This window comes from Trichosurus vulpecula, chromosome 5 (assembly GCF_011100635.1).
Source record: "Trichosurus vulpecula isolate mTriVul1 chromosome 5, mTriVul1.pri, whole genome shotgun sequence".
NCBI lineage: Eukaryota > Metazoa > Chordata > Mammalia > Diprotodontia > Phalangeridae > Trichosurus > Trichosurus vulpecula.
In genome coordinates, this window is record NC_050577.1 from 183,043,257 (window position 1) to 183,064,329 (window position 21,073).

At 38.4% G+C, this 21,073-nt stretch overlaps 1 protein-coding gene across 1 annotated transcript in view; it reads left to right on the forward strand.

Annotated features, from left to right (window-relative positions):
- Positions 1-6,787: 6,787 nt before the first annotated feature.
- GYS2 (glycogen synthase 2) overlaps positions 6,788-21,073 on the forward strand; it is a 60,680-nt gene continuing 46,394 nt past the window's right edge. The window contains exons 1-4 of the mRNA XM_036759622.1: positions 6,788-7,111; positions 10,437-10,618; positions 12,113-12,304; positions 17,890-18,072. Coding sequence (XP_036615517.1) covers positions 6,991-7,111; positions 10,437-10,618; positions 12,113-12,304; positions 17,890-18,072 — 678 coding nt within the window. The 5' untranslated portion in view covers positions 6,788-6,990. The remainder of the gene's footprint in view (positions 7,112-10,436; positions 10,619-12,112; positions 12,305-17,889; positions 18,073-21,073) is intronic.

Here is a 21,073-nt window from a genome sequence, read left to right on the forward strand (position 1 = left end):
TGCCTGGAAAATGAGTATATTAGCTTTCCCAGGGACTAGGGCATGGTTTCAGGTCTAGCGTGGGGGTAGGGGTGGGGGTACTAGTCTAAGTGGGGAAAAGTAGGCCAGCAACAGCAGGCAGATGATGAGGTGGCCTTGGTGGAATATAAAGATGACAGCTCTGGCTTGTGTCTCACTACCATTGTAATCTGAGTCTGATCCTACTCTTTCCATTGGCATTGTGCGTGTTTGTGGGAGATTGTATCCCAAACTTTGGGGGAGAATGTTTTAAACAGAATCTTCTTACTATACCAGCTTAGTCAATATTTTTACTAAAAGCTAATTAAATCTACTGACTGTTAATGGGAAGCACACTGGTGGAGGCTCAAGAACTACAATATCAGAAGTAGCCTCTCGTACCATTAGCCTAGAACCTGAGAATAGAAGGCACTCCTCTGTGATCTAATTTGCAAATGTGAATGTGAGCTAGGAGGAGAATTCCTAGAGAAGGTGTTATATTTTGATGGACTTATGATTTCATCTGCTCAGGATCTTCCTCCTCTAGTGTAGATCCCAGTTCCTAAACTTGTATGAACTTCATTCATAATTTTTAATAAACTCTCCAAAGATAATCATTTGATGTACTAGGGACATTCCTCTTGTCCTTTCATTATTTGTTTGCTTATTTATTTATTTACTTACTAAGTTATTCATCTATTCATTTATCTACTTAGTCATTCACCTGTTTGTTTATTGTGTCCTGATGCCCTGTTCTAGTTTTATTAATGTTTCATAGTTGCAAGTGCAACATTCTGAGTTGTCCATCTATTATCCTTAACTTCCATTATAGGACATCATGTATCCTTGGTGATGTCTTTCTGTTTTAACTAAGGAATAATCCAAAGATCCTCACTTATTGATTCACCACTTTCCTTGGGGAGAATGTGCCAGAATATTGGATGATCTGAATGTGATATCACAAAGGAAAAATGGACAAAGATCTGTACAGTAGGAAAGATCAAATTCAGCTTTAGTATCCCTGAAAGATTAAGGAGAAGAGGTACTGGAGCATGTCAAGCTTGGATGCAAAATATTCATAGATATCCAAAAGAGCCATATCGTATTAGAAGGGAATAGAGTTAGATGGAGTGCAGAAGAGAATACTAAGCAACTATAGGGGCTGCAGAATGATTCATTGGAGCATCCTTCCTTTTTAGAACTCCTGAGTATCCCTACCCCCTATAATGTAGTTGGCAAAGGACAGTATGCTTCAGGAATCCCAAAATTTACAAATTTTAAAAATGAATCAATTCTATCACGTTTCAGGAGGCTCCTTCCATTGACACTAGAGTCTTTTTTTTGAGGGTGAAAGGCAGGGCAATTGGGGTTAAGTGACTTGCCCAATGTCACACAGATAGTAAGTGTGTCAAGTGCCTGAGGCCGAATTTGAACTCAGGTCCTCCTGACTCTAGGGCCGGTGCTCTACTCACTGTGCCATCTAGCTGCCGCTTATGACCTTTTCTCTTAGTAACAAAGGAATATGAGCCTCGTCAATACGACTCTCATTTCTTCTTAGGCAGCTGTGACACTTTCAAACCTCATGAATTAAATGCTCATCCTTTAGTAAATATAGTAAGCTAAATAATTCCGAGGATGATAAGCATAAAGTATTTTCAATAGAGTAAAAGTAACATTTATGATGTTCAAGGATTTTACAAATGGACATAATGATATCATACTTTCAATTCATCCTGCTATTGTGGGGATTTTCCAAATTGTCCAATCTTCAAGAAAAACCACTGAGGCAGAGCTCTGAGCCGATGGCACTTTATTAAAGGGTTCACGGTTCCCTCTAACGAAGTGGACCTCGGATCTTCCTCACGATCTGAGATACCCCCTTCCCCTAGGGCCTTACTTTTATAGTGCTTTATACCCTGATAATACAGGTGGAACAGGCCAAAAACAGAGAGTCTGATTGGTGGATAGACCTTACCCCTGACCCTTCAGGAGAGTCTGCACAAAATACAGACAGACCCTCATTGGTTGACAAACGGCTAGTGAGCAGACATTAATAGATCTGTTGACCTTCCAGGAGGTCCTACCAAAGTCAATGAGCGGACTCATGGGGTTGGGCTGATAAGAGGATGTCATAACATCTACATGGGCCAATGGGCTGATAGAAGGGCAGACTACAGGATAGCAACCAGGGCCACTCGTTGGCTACATGTTCATGGTCATCTCCCTATGCTGGGCAATAGAGGGATGACAAAGGATGGAGGAGCAACAAAGATAGCCGGGGGACTTTCCATGTAATTGAGTCGTCTGTCATGCTGGATGACCATAAAAAGGAAAAATGAGGATGGAGGTCCTCTAGTTAGCTTCCTATGATTAAGCAAGTGAACTTGCAATCTGCAGTTCACAGCTCTGAGGACTAATATTAGAACTGATAATCACCATCTCTAGGGAATCATATCAAACTGATCAACACTGATTGGAATGAAATAGGGGTACAATTAATCACCTATCACACCATCCTGTTCCTGTCTCCTGCTAGGTGCCCTACCAACTAGATCTCTAGTTGCAACTCTACGACCCTGATGGCTGGCCAGAACTCACATCATACAGTTCACTAACCCTCTCCACTACTCCACTAAGAATGTCAATCACCCCCACTCCTACCCCAGAGTCTATATCTTGCTCTGGGAATCAAAATCAAATCAGCACTTCCATTGTTTCTGAAAAGGGTGCATCATTCCATTGTCTTATGCCTCTGCTTAAGGATATTTATATATGTATGTATGTGTTTAAGTATGTACGTATGTGTATAAATACTGATGTTCATTCTCATAGGTTATCCATTCAACTGCATATTGTAGTTTGGACAACAATCATTCTTTATCCACTTGATTTTTTTCTTCTGCATGGATTATGCTAGTATTCTCTTGGTGATTATGGATCTTATTTAAAAGATTTCTCAGTGTTGTAAGGCTTAATTCAATCACCACAATGTCATCCTCAGACAAGATAAAAACCTCATCCTCTGCAATTAAGCTCTCTTCTACTTGGACTTTCCACTAGACTTTCTCCATTAGAGTGATATTGTGGTAAACTGACATCTCCAAGATGTATGTCTTGCTTAATATTGATTATCAGATGATCCAAGTTATTTCTGTTGTTTCGTCTATTGAGAATTTTCAAAAACAATCTTAATATATTCATGGAAGAAGCACCATTTTTGTCAGGAAGGCTTTCCTGATTTCCACCCTTAACCTTAATTGCTATTTCACTCCCTCCAAAAATTGCTTTAGAATTATTTTTTCATCAAAGAGAGTGAAAGTGCTGCACCTGGACCCAAACCTCAAAATCTTGGATGTGCTTATAAAGAGGTAGAAATGACACCAGTGAGAACAAATATGGAAAAAAACAGCCAGATCATATCAAATGTCCATTAAGGAGATACCTTTGGGAAGCAACACGATTGTGAGAACATCAAGGGCCAGTACAAGGGATATGAAGCAATCTTTTATCTACACAAGGTATCTGAAGGAGGGGAAGATACCAAAGGTATAGAGAAAATTTCAGACATTGTCAACATTAAAAAAATGAGAGAACCTCAATAGATAACAATCTGTATACCTACTCTCCAACCCATGCAAACTCTTTATGAGAGTCATCTATACATAAACTAAGGGCATCTTAATAAGATACTAGTAGGGGACAAGTAGGCTTTCAAAATAAATATTCGTCAGTGAACCCCATCATTTACATATCATATTTACCTGAAACATATACAATAGAGATTAGATCCTATAGTTTGTCAACATTTGATTCAGTATTTGATTCAGCAGAATAAAATGCATCCTCACAGGCTCTTTTACAATAAGGTATCTACCATATATATCACAATAATTTATAGTGTTTAAAAACCTTCTTATAATAAATATAAGGTGAGGTATAAAATAGGGAGCTATAAGCTCATCAAATACATTATCTAACGTAATTGAGGAGAACCAGCATGGAGTTCAGGTTGAAGAGGGATTCCTTGTAAATGATGACACTGTCCAGATGGTCATATTTGTGGAGAAGAACATTGTGTGGGTTGCATTAAACCCCAGAATGTTGCAGATCCTCTTGGAAGAGATACAAGATGATTTGGATGAGTTTGGGCTGTCCAAAGGAAAGATTAAATGGATGAAGAATATTGTTTATATTTTAACTGTTTTGAATAAACACCCTTTAAAGTTTGTCTATGAGTATATGTATATGTATACATGTATATTTATATATGACAAACAGAGTTGACTATGAACTGACCGAAGCTGATCTGGTCTCTGTTCCCAGGCCAATGAATTGACGAGGGCTGATTAGACTACTAACTCAGCCTCTTCACTATTATGTAAATCTCCTAAACTCTCCCCTCCAAAGATTCCCAAGCTTTCTCTATGGACTTTCACTTGTTATGCAACACAATTTAGCTAGTGAAATGGTGAGAAGCCCCTAACCCCTCCTATCTGCAGCCTGGCTATTCCTTTGCCTAACCCCTCCTACATGTAGCTTGGCCATTCCCTCTGCTTAACCCCTCCAGCCTACAGCTTGGCCATGCCCTCTCCTTTAGTACTCTATATAACCTCTTTTCCCAGTCCCTTCCTCTGGTACCCGAGCACTTGCTGTGTGGCACCCCAGTTACAATTTACTTGCCTTGATTAAAGACCTCCATTTTGCTATATTGGCTGTTTTCTCTCGAATTCAGGTTGACATACATGTGTGTATGCATGCACACATGCATATGATTTTGGCTTATTAATACACTCGCATACCATTTTTAACATATTTCTGGTTCTATTGGAACTTGAGGGAACATTGAGGCAATGTTGACATAAGCAAATTATAACTCAAAAGTAAGATAATAATTTAGATAATTCAGGCCTAAACCCTTATATTTTGGAAAACAGATGCTTTTCTTCCAAACCCAATTGTTTTTCTACACAGGTCATAATCCCTGACTAACTATTAAACTGTTCACTTTGCCTTCCAGATGCAGCTGGATATGATGTTTAAACAAATTCAATTTAGAACAAAACCCTTTGGTCCTCTTGATTCATGTAGCATAATTCTGTGGTAATGGAAGGTGATGGGGCCTGGTTTTAATGATGCTTACCATTCGAAAGGGTTTCAAGTGCTATTTCAAGTCTGTTTCAAGTAACAGACTGCTAAAACTAAACACTGAACAGAGACTAATGCCTGAAACAGCTAAGAACTATGGGGACATTAGTACCTCAGAATTTCATTCATAGTTTTACTGCAAAGGATAAACATTTGTTGGCTCAATAAGACTTTTTAATCTTGATTATAAGTATTAATATTCCAAAGTACTGATTGACTCTAGGCTGGGAGTATGAAATAAAAGATAGGTGAAACTTGAAATAGAGCAAAAACACAATTGCTAAAGTAGTCCAGTGGTCCCTTGCTTGTTCAGATCGAGTTTTTCCATTTTGGAATTTTTGCTGAATTTCAAGTGTTGTTTCCCCTCTCTCCCACCCCCAAGGAAATCCTACTTAGCACTAAGTAGAGAATGAGAGAGGGACATTGCTAAGACCTTGGCTGCTGTTTTTATTTTTCTGTTTAATTTCTGTCAGATTGGATCCTAGTTATAGCAGAGATTAACCTGCCTCTAAGATGTCCATGCAATGAGATGAAACCAGTTGGTTTATGTCTGCCTGATGCTTAAAGTGGCAGAGATGCTAACTTAAGAATTTCCTTCCCCAAAGAGTAGACAAAGACAATTTACATTTATGGATCATTTCAAGGTTTACAAAGTACTTCCCTCACTACAAACCTGAGAGATAGGTAGCAAGTACCATCATCACTGGCTTTAAAATGAGATGATTGAGGTAAAGCTTTGTCCAGTGTCACACATGTAAGTAAGTAAAGGCTAGTTTTCTTGGCAAAGATACTGGAGTGTTTTGCCATTTTCTTCTCCAGCTCATTTTGCAGATGAGGAAATTGAGGCAAAAAGGGGTAAAGTGACTTGCTCAGAGTCACATAGCTAATAAGTGTCTGGAGCTGGATTTGACCTTGGGTCTTTCTGACTCCAGGCCCAACACTTTATCCACTGTGCCACCTAACTACCCACATATACATGAAAGTATACATAAAAACTCTACAAATTAATTCATAGTAATTTTGGGGGGAGGAAGTACTAGCAGCCAGGGGGATCAGGAAAGAAAAAAAGTAAATCATGGAAATCCAGAGGGTTATTGGGGTAGAGCAAAGGTTTCAATCCATTTTTAGTACTTCTATAAAGTTCCAAAACTTTATAGAGCAGAGAACTAGAACAAATGTCAGAAAGGTAAAAAAAAAAAAAAAAAAAAAGATTTCAGAAAACAGAAGAAAAAACTTCCTAATAATCGGGTTGAGACAAAAATGAAAAGACTGCTTCAGTTGATAATTTTTTTCCAGGGGAAATATTAAAGCAGAGATGTTGGACAGGGGATTCATTCCACTGGCCCTAGGATTCAATTTTCCTCCAGAGACTCTTTGGTTGTCATAAAACTTTCTAGAAGCTTCTGATATTGTTTCTCTTTCAAAATTATGGAATAAAATGCTTTCTGGATGAAGTGGTAAGTATGTGAGGCAGGTAGCTTGGCCAAAAAAGCAGGACTTTCATCAGATGATGAACCTATTAGGGCCTCACTGAGCAGGAAGGTAGTTACCTATAAGTCCTGTGTTCGTGGGTTTTACTTGTGTTTGTATCAGGTGGCTTCAGAGAAGTGTGGGGAGGGAATTTCTTCTGTCTGGACCTCCCTTAGGTGGCCCAGAGGGCAAAGAGGAGCTTTAGCCTGTAGCTCTCGAAAAGCTCATGGGATTTAACGTGAGTTTACTTCTCTAAGGCAAACAACCTCGACCTCGTGTCTGGCAGCAAGCAGCCTGTGCACACATTTCTCTGAGAGTATTTACCTCTCTGGGAACCTGGGAATTTTAAAATTTTATTTGAACGTCACTTAGAGGAAAATGCTACGAGGAAGATCATTGTCCGTGGCCTCTCTGGGTGGGCTGCCTTTGTGGGATGTGCAAGAACTTCCAATAGAGGACTTGCTGTTATTTGAAGTTGCCTGGGAAGTGACCAATAAAGGTTTGTAGAACATTTTTTGAAAAACCGCTTACTTTTTTTGGAAATGGATTAGAAATGATCAAAACAAGAATTAGTTTATTGGTGGACTGTCAATAAAATATTCCAAAGAACTTTGACATTTTGTAGCAAATTTAGTTATTCTGGTAGGGAATGAAAATTTAAGTGGGTGATTACACTTTAGATGGGAAGAATTGAGTATCTTGGAACTAATTTAGGAGTGTGTGCATTTCAAGTAGGTACAGAGGCCAAGTGATTATAGAAAATGGAAATACCTAAGGTTTGGGGGATATATCTATATATTTATTCTCTCCTTCTCAGAGGATTTCTTAGCCAAATGAACAACTGAATGGTTTTACAGAGAGATTGAATCTAATCAGATCAAATTAGAATCTTGATCATTCCATTTTTATTCATTATTTATTTTTATTATTATTGATTGTGTGAATTGTTAAACCTATTTCCTGATCATTTAAGATGAAAGCCTGTTGAAGTAGGTAGGGCCATGTATTTAAATTCAAAAGATGGGCATTCTGATACCAGTTTTGCTCCTGTGCAACCTGCCTGTGTGACCTGCTGGTGTGACCATGGACGAGTCATTTAGCCATTTGGGCCTCTGTTTTGTCTTCTGTAAAATGAGAGGATTGGACTTGACATTCCATATGGTTCATTAAAGCTCCAAATTCTATTATCCTAATGAAAGTGGCAGCTAAACTCTCATTCACTCTGATCTACATAGGAAAATGTTGATATTTGCATTAATATGAAGAAACAACAATTCTCTCATTGATCTGATTACATGAAAACCATTAAAGAAAAAAAAAAGCTGTGCTAATGGAGTGATTTACTAATAATTATAGATACCAGTTTCCTTTTGGATTCCTAGAAAATGAGATTCACAGTTTATAATGATCTTGCCTTATAGAGATATCATAAATGATTACTAAATTGGTGGCTTCCTTAAGAAATTTTACAAAAAGACAGTGAGAGGATATTGATGACAATATTTATAACAAAATTTCGGTTCATTTCTTGATCACATAGCTGTTGAGAGGGACATGTGTTCTACAAAATTTTGGAGACTGTTCTAAATCATTGATAGGTAAATGGTAATCAGAATCTGACTGATTTGAAGATTTCTACAAAGTTGAAAATAATAATATTTCTCTGGTCCTTTCCAGTTGCAAGTTCCATAATTTTATGGTAAGATGGTAACCAGTAACAGTTACTACCAGATATAAATTAAAGTCCTATAGCCCTATAGTGCCTGTTTAGGATTTTCATCTTCAAACTGGCTCATAAATATTTATTCATCGAGATTCCCATCAGCATAAATTTATAAATGAGTAAGTTCTACTTATGGAAATTACTGTGAAATCCTCTTAATTCTCTAATTCATAGGAAGATGGATCTATGGATGGCATAGATTTGTGGAAAAGTGCAGAATTTTGCATTATAAATTTTGTAATATCCAGAGGAAGCATGGCATGATGGTTAGAAAGTCAACTTTGGAGTAAGGAAGACATGATTCAAGTCCTGCCTTTGACACTTAAGAAAGTCACTTAAAATTTTAGTGCCACAGGCAACTCTTTTAGACTATTTAGGTCACTAATGAGATGCTGATGATCATGGCACAGGATGTTTTCACAGGTCTGAGCAAAAAAAAAAAGGGTAATAACTTAGGACTATGTCGTGCTTTCAGGATTCTAAAGTACTTTCCTTGAAACCTTATGGCGTAAATAGTGAAAATAAATATTATTTTCTCTATTTTAAAGGGGAGTAAACTGAGGCACAGAGAGATTGAGTGACTTGAATAGTGAAAGACAGGAACTGGACCTAGGCCTCCCCTGAGTCCAAATCCCAGCTTCTCTTCCACAGCTCCAGGCAGGTTCTAACTCAGAGGTACTTAAAACACTTTCTGCCCAAAGTCCATGTTTTCACAGTCAATCTCTAGAGTCCATCAATCCCAGGTCCATGCAGTGTGTGTGTGTGTTGAGAGTGGAAGGGAAGGGGGATGTTGCTGGCATTGGGCAAGAGCTCAGGGTGGTGGGGAAGAAGGAGGTGGCTCTGCCGGCTGGAACCCAAAGAAAGGTGATTTTATTTTTAGCATCAGCGATCAGTCCCCAAGTAACTCCCTTACTGTTCCTCCCTCCCCCTGTCCCCATGCCACCTCCACCATTACCCAGGCTAAGTCAATTTACCAACCATATCCCTCCATAGAGATAGTATATTACTTTTTGGAGATATCAGTTCAGTCAATAGGTTAAGAAATTTTTCTATGCCTGTATTATGTGCTGGGCACTGTGCTAAGCACAGGAATTGAAAGAAAATCAAAAGCACAATCTCTGCCCTCAAGGAGCTCACATGGTAATAGATGAGAAAACATGATAACAACTCTGTGCAAACATACCTTCCAGGCATGGTGGATAGTTAGTGAAAAGACTCAGAGTCAAAATCAGGAAATGGTGTGTTTACGGGCTGGCAAACATAAATGTAGCTAGATTCTTGAATCTGTAGAATAAAATGGGGAAAAAACTGGGAAGAAAAGAAAGGATCAGATTGGGAAAGGTTTTAAATGCCAACTACAGCATTTTATATTTTATCCTGAAGGCAATAGGGACCTCCCCTGGAATTTAACAGGGTCTGGGTTGAAGTGATCTCTATCCCTATAACAAGTTTCTCAACCTAAGCTTCAATGGTCCTTCCCTAGTTAATGCTCTGACAAATTCCTTCCTTTATTATGTATATGTGACCAACAAGCTTTTCAGGCTTTGAGCCACACTACAGATGATTTAGCCATTATGAAATCTTATTATTTACTAGTTGGGAAGGTGAGGATCTCCGCATTAACACATCACCTCTATTGGATAAGTCCACTCATAGGGTTCTATGTTTTGTTTTGGAGGTCAGCTAGAGGCCTTATAGTTTGGGGAAATTGATATTACGCTCATGGTGATTGTTTTCCATGACTCCAGCTATTCCTCTCCATCACATGTGGCCATGGTAGAGGTGAGAGGGTCATGACTAAAGCCCCTGAGAGTGTTTGTTATAAGGGTTGTTTATCGTACTTTCTTTTTTCAACCACAAAGAGGCGCTCTCCTTCCTAATAATTTGCCAGGTAAGTGGGGGATGGGGTGCGGGTGGGGAAGCCAATGTCAAGTGTTATTCTTAGAGTGAACCAGACAAGAAATGAATCCTCATGATCACTAAGGAAATTAGCTTAATAGGGATTTGTTTCACTGAATCCTAAATGTTAACCAGCAAATGAGTTCGTTTGAATTAGAAAGAACTTAAAATTAATGAAACCATTATAAACTTTTTTAAACAGTTGGTGGCATCTATACCGTAATACAGACCAAGGCAAAAACAACTGCGGATGAATGGGGAGAAAATTATTGTCTGATTGGTCCATATTTTGAACACAATATGAAGACCCAAGTGGAAGAGTGTGAGCCTCCAAACCCTGCAATTAAAAAAGCAGTGGATGCAATGAATTTGCATGGGTGTCAGGTACTGTGCTTCTCTCAGGAACTAAAAAAGAACAAAGAAAGCATCCAATTGATTTAGTATTATTTTGAGGTCAGTTGGTACATGAAGTCCCAATAGCTAAAGCCCTTTCACCTATTCAATATTAGATTAGTGTAGATAATTTAGTAAAAATAATTTTTAAGGAAGTGAGTAAAGTTACATCCCCTGCTGTAGAAGGAGCAATAAACTAACCCCTGTCACCATGTAAGATTAATTTTTCCCTAAAAGGTATTTAATCTATCTTTCAGATTTAACTGGCTTGGGGACTTAAAATCTCAGGTATTCATATCACTTCTGGTTGCTTAAGTACAAAACAAGCATAAGGAGCTCCAAGTGCCCGCCTGGTGAAAGACCATGGACAACTCAAGCGAGAGTGTTCGGCTTAGCTGAATCGTCTTGAGATGTCCTCTGTGACATCAGTCCCCACGTAACTCCCTTACTGTTCCTCTCTCCCCCTCCCCACATGCCACTTTGTGCAGTGGGAGAAAGATGCCACTGAGTGTCTCATTTTGTCCCAGTATCAAATGTGAACTACCACAGAACTGGCCTGAGACAGGCCCAGCCAGTACACCGGTGGAAGCCTACTTAGCCATATTAATGAGCTATCCTTTTTTGACCTACCCACAATGAAATTACAATAGATAGAAGACTGAATTCAGACTCAGTTTCTGCATTATGTCATTTCTAAAACTCCTACTAAACTTACACTTCCAAATAGCCCTTTGGGAAAGGCAGTATTGCTCATTTTAAAGACATGATTTATAATGATGGAAGTCTGAAATGTTAAATTCTGAACAGACAAAAGGAACCATTCTATACTCTCGAGATTTCTCTTCATGTTCTTGATTGATTTATGAGTGTGTCATCGGAAGTGACAGGAACAAAACATTTCCTGGGTACAAAGCATTCTAGGCAGCCTAGCTGAGGATCTAGGACAAATACTGCCACTTTATTTTTTTGTACAAAGAAGCAAACATGAAATGCCACTATAGAGAATGTGTTATAGGACTTCAGAGACAGGAGAGACCACTGTGGTCTATGGGAATGGAGGGCAGCCATGTGAAAGTTGGAGGAGGAATAAGGGAGAAAGGTTCTGAAAAACTCCAACAGCAGAGAAGAGACTTAAGCACAATCTGGGGTGAGGGGGGTGGGGAGACAACCAGTAGGATTTAAATAAATCAGAGGAGAAGGGAAGTCATTGTAGACAGGTCTAACTACATATGAGCAATATGTGCTTTGGGATGCTCAGAGGAAAATGAGCATTTATCTAATTTAATGCATGGATAGAACTTGGATAATATAGATGAATGGATAATTAGCAGAGCTCATTAAGTTCTCTTTTTCAAATAAGCATTTCAATCAGGTCTAAAAAATGATCACCATAGCTTTCTATTTAACTTAGAAAATAATTTTCTACTCAACAAAAAATATATTCATTCACTAACCACAAGTTTTTCTTACTTGCATGATGAACAGGTTCATTTTGGAAGATGGCTCATAGAAGGGAGCCCTTACGTGGTCCTATTTGACATAGGATATTCTGCTTGGAATTTGGACAGATGGAAAGGAGACCTCTGGGAAGCGTGCCACGTAGGAATTCCTTACCATGACCGGGAAGCTAACGATATGCTCATATTTGGGTCATTAACTGCCTGGTTCTTAAAGGAGGTACTACTTCCAGATAGCAATGTTCCAGGGTTGTAATGAAGCTGCTTTCATTTTCAGACACAGTAGATTAGTGCTCAAGAATGATTTCACAAGAGGCATGTAGTATAAGAGGAAGCCAGCAGTATTAGAAAGAGTACTGGGTTAGTGGTCAGGGGCCATGGTTTCCAGTCTCAGCTCTACCACTAACTCATGATACTGCTCTGGGCAAATAATTCTCTCTCTCTAACTCTCACTTATAAAATGAAAGGGTTAAATTAAATGATGTCTAAGATCCTTCACTACACTGAAACTCTATTCTTTTTAGGTTAAGCAAATTAAAAATGATTATGCAATTATTGGCTGACCTAAGACCTTTTCCAATGAATCTGAGAAACTTATTTTAACTGGTGTAAATACTAATTTCTGGAGCATAGCCAAAGACAGAAATACCATGCCACTGTATCTCTGTTCTAATCCTTCTCCTGATTTTAGAAAGCTACAGATCTGCAAACCAAACTAGTATTTTAAACCCTTTTTCAGAGCCCTACCAGCTCATTGGTATGGTTTTTTTTTAATCTCTAGGTCATTATTTTACTGATATAAAAGTCAGCCTACACAGTCAAGGAGAAGCAGATGTATAAATCTGGTAGTCATTTATATAAGCTATCAAAGAGGCAATAAGGATTAGTGAACTGAGAGCTGACCCTGGAATCAGGAAGACCAGAGACTCACTATTGTTACTACAAGGGTGTGCCTGGCCAAGTCACTTGAACTTTCAGTGCCCCGGGCAACTGTCCAACACAGTAAGTTACAGAAGAATTGCCCATCTTCAACAGTAGAAAGAGCCTGCCACCAATAAATATGGCTCTGGAAAAAAAACACTGGCAATAAAATATTAATACTACTGTCTTCAATTATCAAAAGCAAGTCTATACATTTAATATTTATAGTATTATTTTTAATTTTTGAAAGTAGCATCAATAGTTTAAAAAAATATCCTCGGTAGTCAGTGATGATGATGATATACTGAAATGATCTGAGTTATGTCTTTAAGTACAAAGCTTCGATGTCCTGTTGAATAATTCTGTCAATTTTTCATTCAGAACTATAATAACAAATGTTTAACATTTCAGGCTTAATGCTATGTAGTATGTTCTCAGCAATGACTCAGCAGCAACAACAAAGAGGACATACTGGAGTAGGGAGACCCGAGGCAGGTAGACCAGAAGACCATTCCAACGATACAGATGTGAGATGATGGTGGCCTTCACCAGGGTGTTGGCTGTATGAGGGAAGAGAAGGGGAAATATATGAGGGATGTTACAGAGGTAGAAACAACAGGACTTTGCAATAGATTGGCTATGTGAGGTGAGCGAGGGTGCGAGGTCAAGGATGATGCCAAAGCTGTGATTCTGGGAGACTATGAGAATAATGGTACTTACAACAGTAATAAGGAAAATAGGAAGAGGGAAGGGCATGGGAGAAATGCTAGTGAGTTCAGTTCTGGACATAATGAGCTTAAGATGTCCACAGGACATCCAGTTTGAGGTGTACAATTGGCAGTTGGGTATGTGAGACTGTAAGTCAGGGGAGAGGTTGTATCAGTAAGACAATAATAACAACGTAGATGATAATTGTCAAAATGCCTATGTAGTTCTGTATCATAAGGTATACGAGACTCCCTACATAGAAAGTAGAAGTAAACCATTTATTCAGACACCAGAGAACCATATCCCACAAGCCATTTATTACCAGAGCAGTAAAATATTCCATACAAAATATCACAACATGGAGCCTTGCCGTCCCCAAACCTCTCAGACCCCCTGTTAGGATCTTCCCCAAACACAAACTCATAGTACAGCTAAGTCAGCCTGTTCAGTTCTAACAATCACAATGGCGGCCATTAGCAGCCATAACTGCTCTCTTTCTCTGAATTTCCTGTGACATAACTTCTTTTTCCTGTCAGGAGGCTCCTCCCACCACATGTGACTCAGGCTTCCCATGATGTAAGCAGGTCACATGGCCTATTAATGGGCAGAAAAGATCTTCAAATCTAAATTGCTACTACAGAGGTTAGGGCTGGGTAGATAGACCTGAATCATCTGCAGGGATAATTGAATCCATGGGAACTAATGAGATCACCAAGAAAAATAGTAAAAAGGAGAAGAGAAGAGGACTGAGGAGAGAGCTGTGAAGCATAGCAAAGGTTAACAAGCATGACCTGGATGAAAGGTCTAGCAAAGGAGACAGAAAAGAAGCAATTGTCCAGGTAAGAGGAGAACTAGGAAAGAACAGTGTAATGGAAACCAAGAGAGAAGGGAGCATTAAGAATAGGTTGATCCACAATGTCACCTGCTGCAGAGAGGTAGAAAATGATGAGGACTGAGAAATAGTCATTAGATTTGGCAATTAAGAGAATATTAGTAATTTTGTAGAGAAGAGTTTCAATTGAATTATGAGGTCAAAAACTGGACTGAAGAGAGTTTAGAAGACAGTGAGAGGAGAGGAATTAGAGGCACCAAGTGTAGCCAGCATTCTCAAGTTTAGCCATCAAAGGGAGGAGAGGTATAGTGCAATAACTATAGGGAACAGTCAGAACCAGTGAGGGTGTTTTTAAGGATGGGAAAGGCATGGGTATACTTGTAGACAGTAGGGAAGCAGCCATTAGACAGGGAAATATTGAAGATTGGCGAGAAAATGGGGATGATGGGAAGGAGCATTCTGTAAGAAAAAGGTGACATCAAACGGAATCAACAATGCACATACAGTGGTTTGCCTTAGTGCTACCTCTCCATGTGAGAACAAGGGTGAAGGAGAAGACACAAGGGGGAATCATCTGAGTGAGGTGAGATGAGGGAGAAGATGGAGGAGCTCTAAGAAAATAGTCTCAACTTTTCTTTCCCAGTGAAATGTGAGGCAAGGTCTTCAGCTGAGAGAGGTGATGAGGGGTGCTACAAGAGATGAGTATAGATGAAAAAAATTTGCAATAGTCATTGTGATTACCGGGATCATGGGAGTTGTGTTCAATTAGAGAGATGTAAAAATATTGCCTTGCTGAAGTGAGGGTCCAGGTAAGATTATGAAACTTAAATTTGTGCTGTTCCCAGTTAGCATGATTTTGTGTTTTTCTCCAGTCCCGTTCAGCAATATATCAATAATTTGAAGGCAACAGATTGCAAGAGCAATCCAAGGATGAGGCTTGATGAAGCATGGATGGTAGGATAAAAGCACAAGGGACTCAAGTGTAGAGGACAGAATAGAATTGAACTTATTCATTAAGGCAATGGTTTCAAACTCAAATAGAAATGGGGTCTACCAACATGTATATAATGATCCATGTGGGTACATGTTGACTTAGAAAATCACATACTAACATTATCTATGTTTGATTGTATTTTTATTTATTTTGTTAACTATTTCCTAATTATATTTTAATCCGGTTCAGGTCATACTTGGGAGTATTGTGGGCTGCATATGGTCCACGGGTGACATGTCTGACACCTCTGCATTAAGGGGTTGAGATAGCAAAGGGAAGAAACTGAAACTTGTTCACAGGATAGCCTAGAAAAGAATTGAGGCATTGTAGGTCATTGTAAGGATGAAGAACAGTGTTATAGGTTACAAGGTAGAGAAAAAAAATGATAAATGATTATAATTTAATAAAGGAATTTTGTAGTTTGTGAATGTAGAAGTGGAAAACTTATGGATATTAAGGTTATAACCATCTCTGCATAACTGAGGTAGAATGGAAGAGCATATTATATTAGTCATTAGAAATGAATAGATTGAGGAATTGGGACTTTATGGTGTTTGAGGGAGTATCAATACGTATGTTGAAGATCTGTAGTAGGAAGGCAGGATTTGGAGTAGAGAGAAAGAATGTGAGGCAGGCACTGACCCCACTGAGGAAAGGGGAAGTGTATCCTGGGCATCAGTAGATGATAGCTACCAGAATCTTGACTGGATCATAAATTTGGATTGAATGAACCTCAAAGGGGGAGAGGTTACTGAGATGTAGTGATAATAGTTAATGTAAGTACTGACCGCAAATGTAGTCAAATGTAAGCAGCAATGGGGAGCAAGAAGTTTTCTGACTCCCTCACCACAACCAGTGAGTCTGGAAGTATGAGTGAAAGTGAAACTGGTATTGGAAAGGGTGAGAGCCAGGTGAGGCTGAGGCTGTTTTATCAATGGCTGCTTTCCTCTGTAACCTTAACCAACCAATGAATTAATCAAAGAGCAAACATGAATTAAGCACCTACTCCGAGCAAGGCACTGTGCTAGGAGCTGAAGAATTTGAAAGTCTTTAGCTAGAGCTCATCTTCCTCTGAAAATCCTCTGTTAATTTAATGAATATGGAGAAACCCTGACATCAAAGCCTTAACACAGGAAAGTAACTCTCTGAATTTAATAATGTAGCTTTAGATAATCTTCCTCCTTTATTCCCTTTTCTGAACTATATATTTACTACTACCCAATCACATCAGAAGGGGAAGTGGAAAGAATGCTTCTTTCAGAGCTGTCAGACCTTTCAAATTTTGGCTTAACTACTTATTACTTTGTGACCTTAAACTTAATCTCTTTAGGTCTCCTTTTTCTCACCTGTAAAGATTTCTTAAAGCCCTAAGTCTATTTCTCTGATCATACATGCCACTAAGGTAAGCAGCCCCATGACCATAAGATTTATAAAATATTAGAGCTGAAAGGAACCTTAGAGACTTAAATCCTACTACTTACTTAGCAAATGAGGAAACTGAAACTCAGAAAAGGTTAAGGTAATCACCCGAAGTAAAACAGATAGCTAATTTCAGATTACTTCTAGAACCCGGAATTCCTGGTTTCTAGGTCAAATGCTTTTTTTCATTTAATTATAATGTTCTTTCTGATGCATACTCCCATCATCTTAACATTGATCACTGTGTGGGAAGACCAATATCTCAAAATACACCAACCAAACCATCCCCACCCCCTCCCAATACAGGTTAATATTCAAATAAACTCCATCCAGTCTCCTGGCTTCCTGAATTGTTGGCTGTTTTGCAATTATAACTCTTACTCTCATCTCGCTTCACACAAGAGACAAGCCAAACTGAGAAGGAAGGATGCTTTTAGTTCCACTATAAAAGTGGAAGAAGGAGTGGATATTGGTGAAACAGCCTGATCCAATGGGGTTAGAAGACCTGGATTTGTTACTAATTGTGTGATCTTCCTACTGACTAGCTAACATTTATAATGCTTACACTATGCTAAGAGCTTTACAATTATTATCTCATTTGATCTTCACAACAACCCTGGGAGGCAGATGCTATTATTATCCCCATTTTAGAGATGAGGAAACTGAGGTATACAGAGGTTAAGTAACTTGCCCAGGGTCACACAGCTAGTAAGTGTCTGAGACCAGATTTGAACTCTCGTCTTCCTGACCCCAGACCCAGTGCTCTCTCCACTGTACCACCATCTAATCTCTCTGTTTTTCAATTTTATTATGTATGAAATAAAGAACAATGAATACCTACAAACAGGCTTTTGTGTGAATAAAATTATATAAACCTGTAGATGTGAAAATATTTGGAAATTTTAAGTGTTTTTTTTTCTTCCTGTGTTAGGTGACTGACCATGTGAGTGACAAACATGTCATTGTTCAATTTCACGAATGGCAGGCTGGAACTGGACTAATTCTTTCTCGAGCCAGAAGACTTCCTATCGCCACAATATTTACAACTCATGCGACACTGCTTGGAAGGTACCTCTGTGCAGCAAATGCTGATTTCTATAACCACCTTGATAAGGTAAAGTAATCTTTTCTTGTTCCCTCCTTCCCCTTCTTCCCACCTCTTCCCCCTTTCTTTTTTGATTATTAATGATGATCAGAATTATTGATTCTGATTTTTAAGAAGTCAGACTGTAGAACTCAGTGTTCATAACCATGCTCCTCATGGAAAATCAGACATCTAGTAAATGGCACATGAAACATGGCACAGTTGTAATCTTTCAAAGGAAACATCTTTTGGGGCCATACAACCTAAATCACATGAAGTATTTAGAAGGTTTGTGGAGGATCCAATGTTATGAGTGTCCTTAGCTTCTCCCACTTTTGGCAATGTGATGGGTATGAAGATAGGTATCATTATCCCATCAGTGGAGAGAATGATACAGAATACTCTCAGCTTCTCACTTTCATTGATAATGCTATAATTAATATAAGCGGAGATGGGGGTGGCTAAGTCGCATGGTGGATAGAGTGCTGGGCCTGGAGCCAGGAAAACTCTCCTTCCTAAGTTCAAATCTGGCCTCAGACACTTACTAGCTGTGTGACCCTGGGCAAGTCACTTGACCCTGTTTGCCTCAGTTTCCTCATATGTAAAATGAGCTGGAGAAAGAAATGGCAAACCACTCTAGTACCCCCTAAATGATTTGGGGATAAAGCATACACAATGGCTGGTGCAAGTTGGGGGCTTCTTTCTTCCTTCAGTCCTGATGGTACTACCTTTATCCACACCTTGGTCATCCAGGAAATCATAGGCACCTGCCCCTCAGTATGAGCCCTCTCTCCTCCCAACCATAAATAAACAAGTGGTTAGGACTTCATAGGATGGGGGTCAGTATTTACTGTTTCCTTTTAACTCTTTTGGGGGTAAATTTGGCATGTAAACAATGGGAGGGGTGCAATACTAAAACCTGGGCCATAATTCAAGGTGAGCAAACTGTATGCCTCAGTGGCCATACCCTCATGTGTACTTACTTTAGAACATGAACCCAACACCATTTTCCATTGCAATTCAATTTGGCATCCTTCCATTTTACTTAACCAGTTGGATCGTTTGTCTTTCTGCATATTTATTTAGTTCTTCAGAGTAACTATGTGGTTCTAATCTTAAATTTTCTAAAGACTAAACTAGCTAAAGTATTTCTTCTCCATGATGCATAGATATTCTCACCTGTCAAATAAGGAAGTTGTAATAGATGAACTCCAAGGTCTCTTCCAGCTCTAATAGTCTATGATTCTATGAAATAGAACACAGGTGTGTTTTGGGGTTGGATGGATGAGGGCACGTTCGATGATGAGAATGGAAAGTGGTATTTTCATTTCAAAGATATTCATCATGCAGGAGAGTTCATACCAACAAAACTTAAGATTCATAAAACAATCAGTGACAGCTTTCCTGGATAAAAAAGGTCAACATGACCCAAAGGCCAGATGATAAACATAAGGAATTCATTTAAAATATGCTCATTAAGGAATCTGATAGGCAGCAAAGTCTTCAGAGAATTTTCTAGCTGCTCCCTAGAAGGTGATTGCTAAGGTCAAACCAGTGGTCTGTGACAAGACTAGTGGACGTATCTGACTTTGTGTGAGACAAGATATCTGAAGGGCACAGGATATTTTTGCTTTTAAAATCAGCCATAGTAAGGTAAATAATAACAATGAATGCTAAGTCAAGGTATATCTTGAACCTTCTTAATTGCTTCCCCTTCAGAAACACTTTTCTCAATATAAATGCAGTAGAGGACATTCACATTATAATTTTGTTCTTTTGGGAAAAGGAAGTAAACTTATATGTATTGATTTCATATTACTTATTTTATATTACTATTATTGTTCATCATAGAATAAAAGTAATACCATGAAAAAGATAAGAATTCCTACAACTCGCTTAAATTCTATTTTAGGTGACACATAGAAGAATATCAAGTGATATATATATATGCATATATATATATATTATATATATAGGCATTTTAAAAAATTAGTGGTGCTAAATGGTTTATAGTTTGGTTTCCCTTTGTAGGAACCTGAACCAGCCCCAGTTAAGTTGAGTAGGAAGGTGAACTAAGGTATGATAATAGATAAGAACAAGAAAAAAATATTTAACTTTTACATGAGTAGAAGGAATGAATTTTATGCTATTTAAGAGGCAATCAAAACTGATCAAAAATTTTTATTTGTCTCTTCCTGGGAAAATTGACATCAAGTTACAAGTTTCATAAAAATCTGTCATCTAAGGGAGCATTGTCAGTTTGTGATACACTTGTAAATTTTTTTTCCAATTTTTAAATATTTCTATTCAAAGTTTGAAGTTCCAAATTCTATCCCTCCTTCCCTTTCTCCCTTCCCCCTTCTCTGAGATAGTAAGCAATCAAATACAGGTTATCCACGTACAATTACGTAAAACATTTCCATATTAGTCATTTTGTACAAGAAGACTTGAATAAAAGAAAAAACAAAGAAAGAAAGTGAAAAGTAGCATGATTCAGTCTGTATTTAATCAATATCAGTTCTTTCTCTGGAGAAGGATAGCATCCTTTGTCATTAGTCCTTAGGGATTGTCTTGGATCTTTGGATTGCTAAGAATAGCTAAGACTTAGCTGCTAAGTCATTCACAATTCTTCATCAAACAATATTGTTGTTGCTGTGTACCATGTTTTCTTGGTTCTTTTCACTTCACTATGCATCAGTTTATTTAAGTGTTACTAGGTTTTTCTGAAATCATCCTGCTTGTCATTCCTTATAGAACAATAATATTCCATTACAATCGTACACCACAACTTGTTTAGCCGTTCCCCAATTGATGGGCATCCATTCAATTTCTAATTCTTTGCCACCACAAAAAGAGCAACTATAAATATTTTTGTACAAATAGGTCCTTTTCCCATTTTTGGTATGTCTTTGTGATACAGACCTAGCAGTGGTATTGTTGGATCAAAGGGTATGCACAGTTTTATAGCCCTTGGGCACAGTTCCAAATTGTTTTCCAGAATGGTCGGATCAGTTCACTACTCCACCAACAA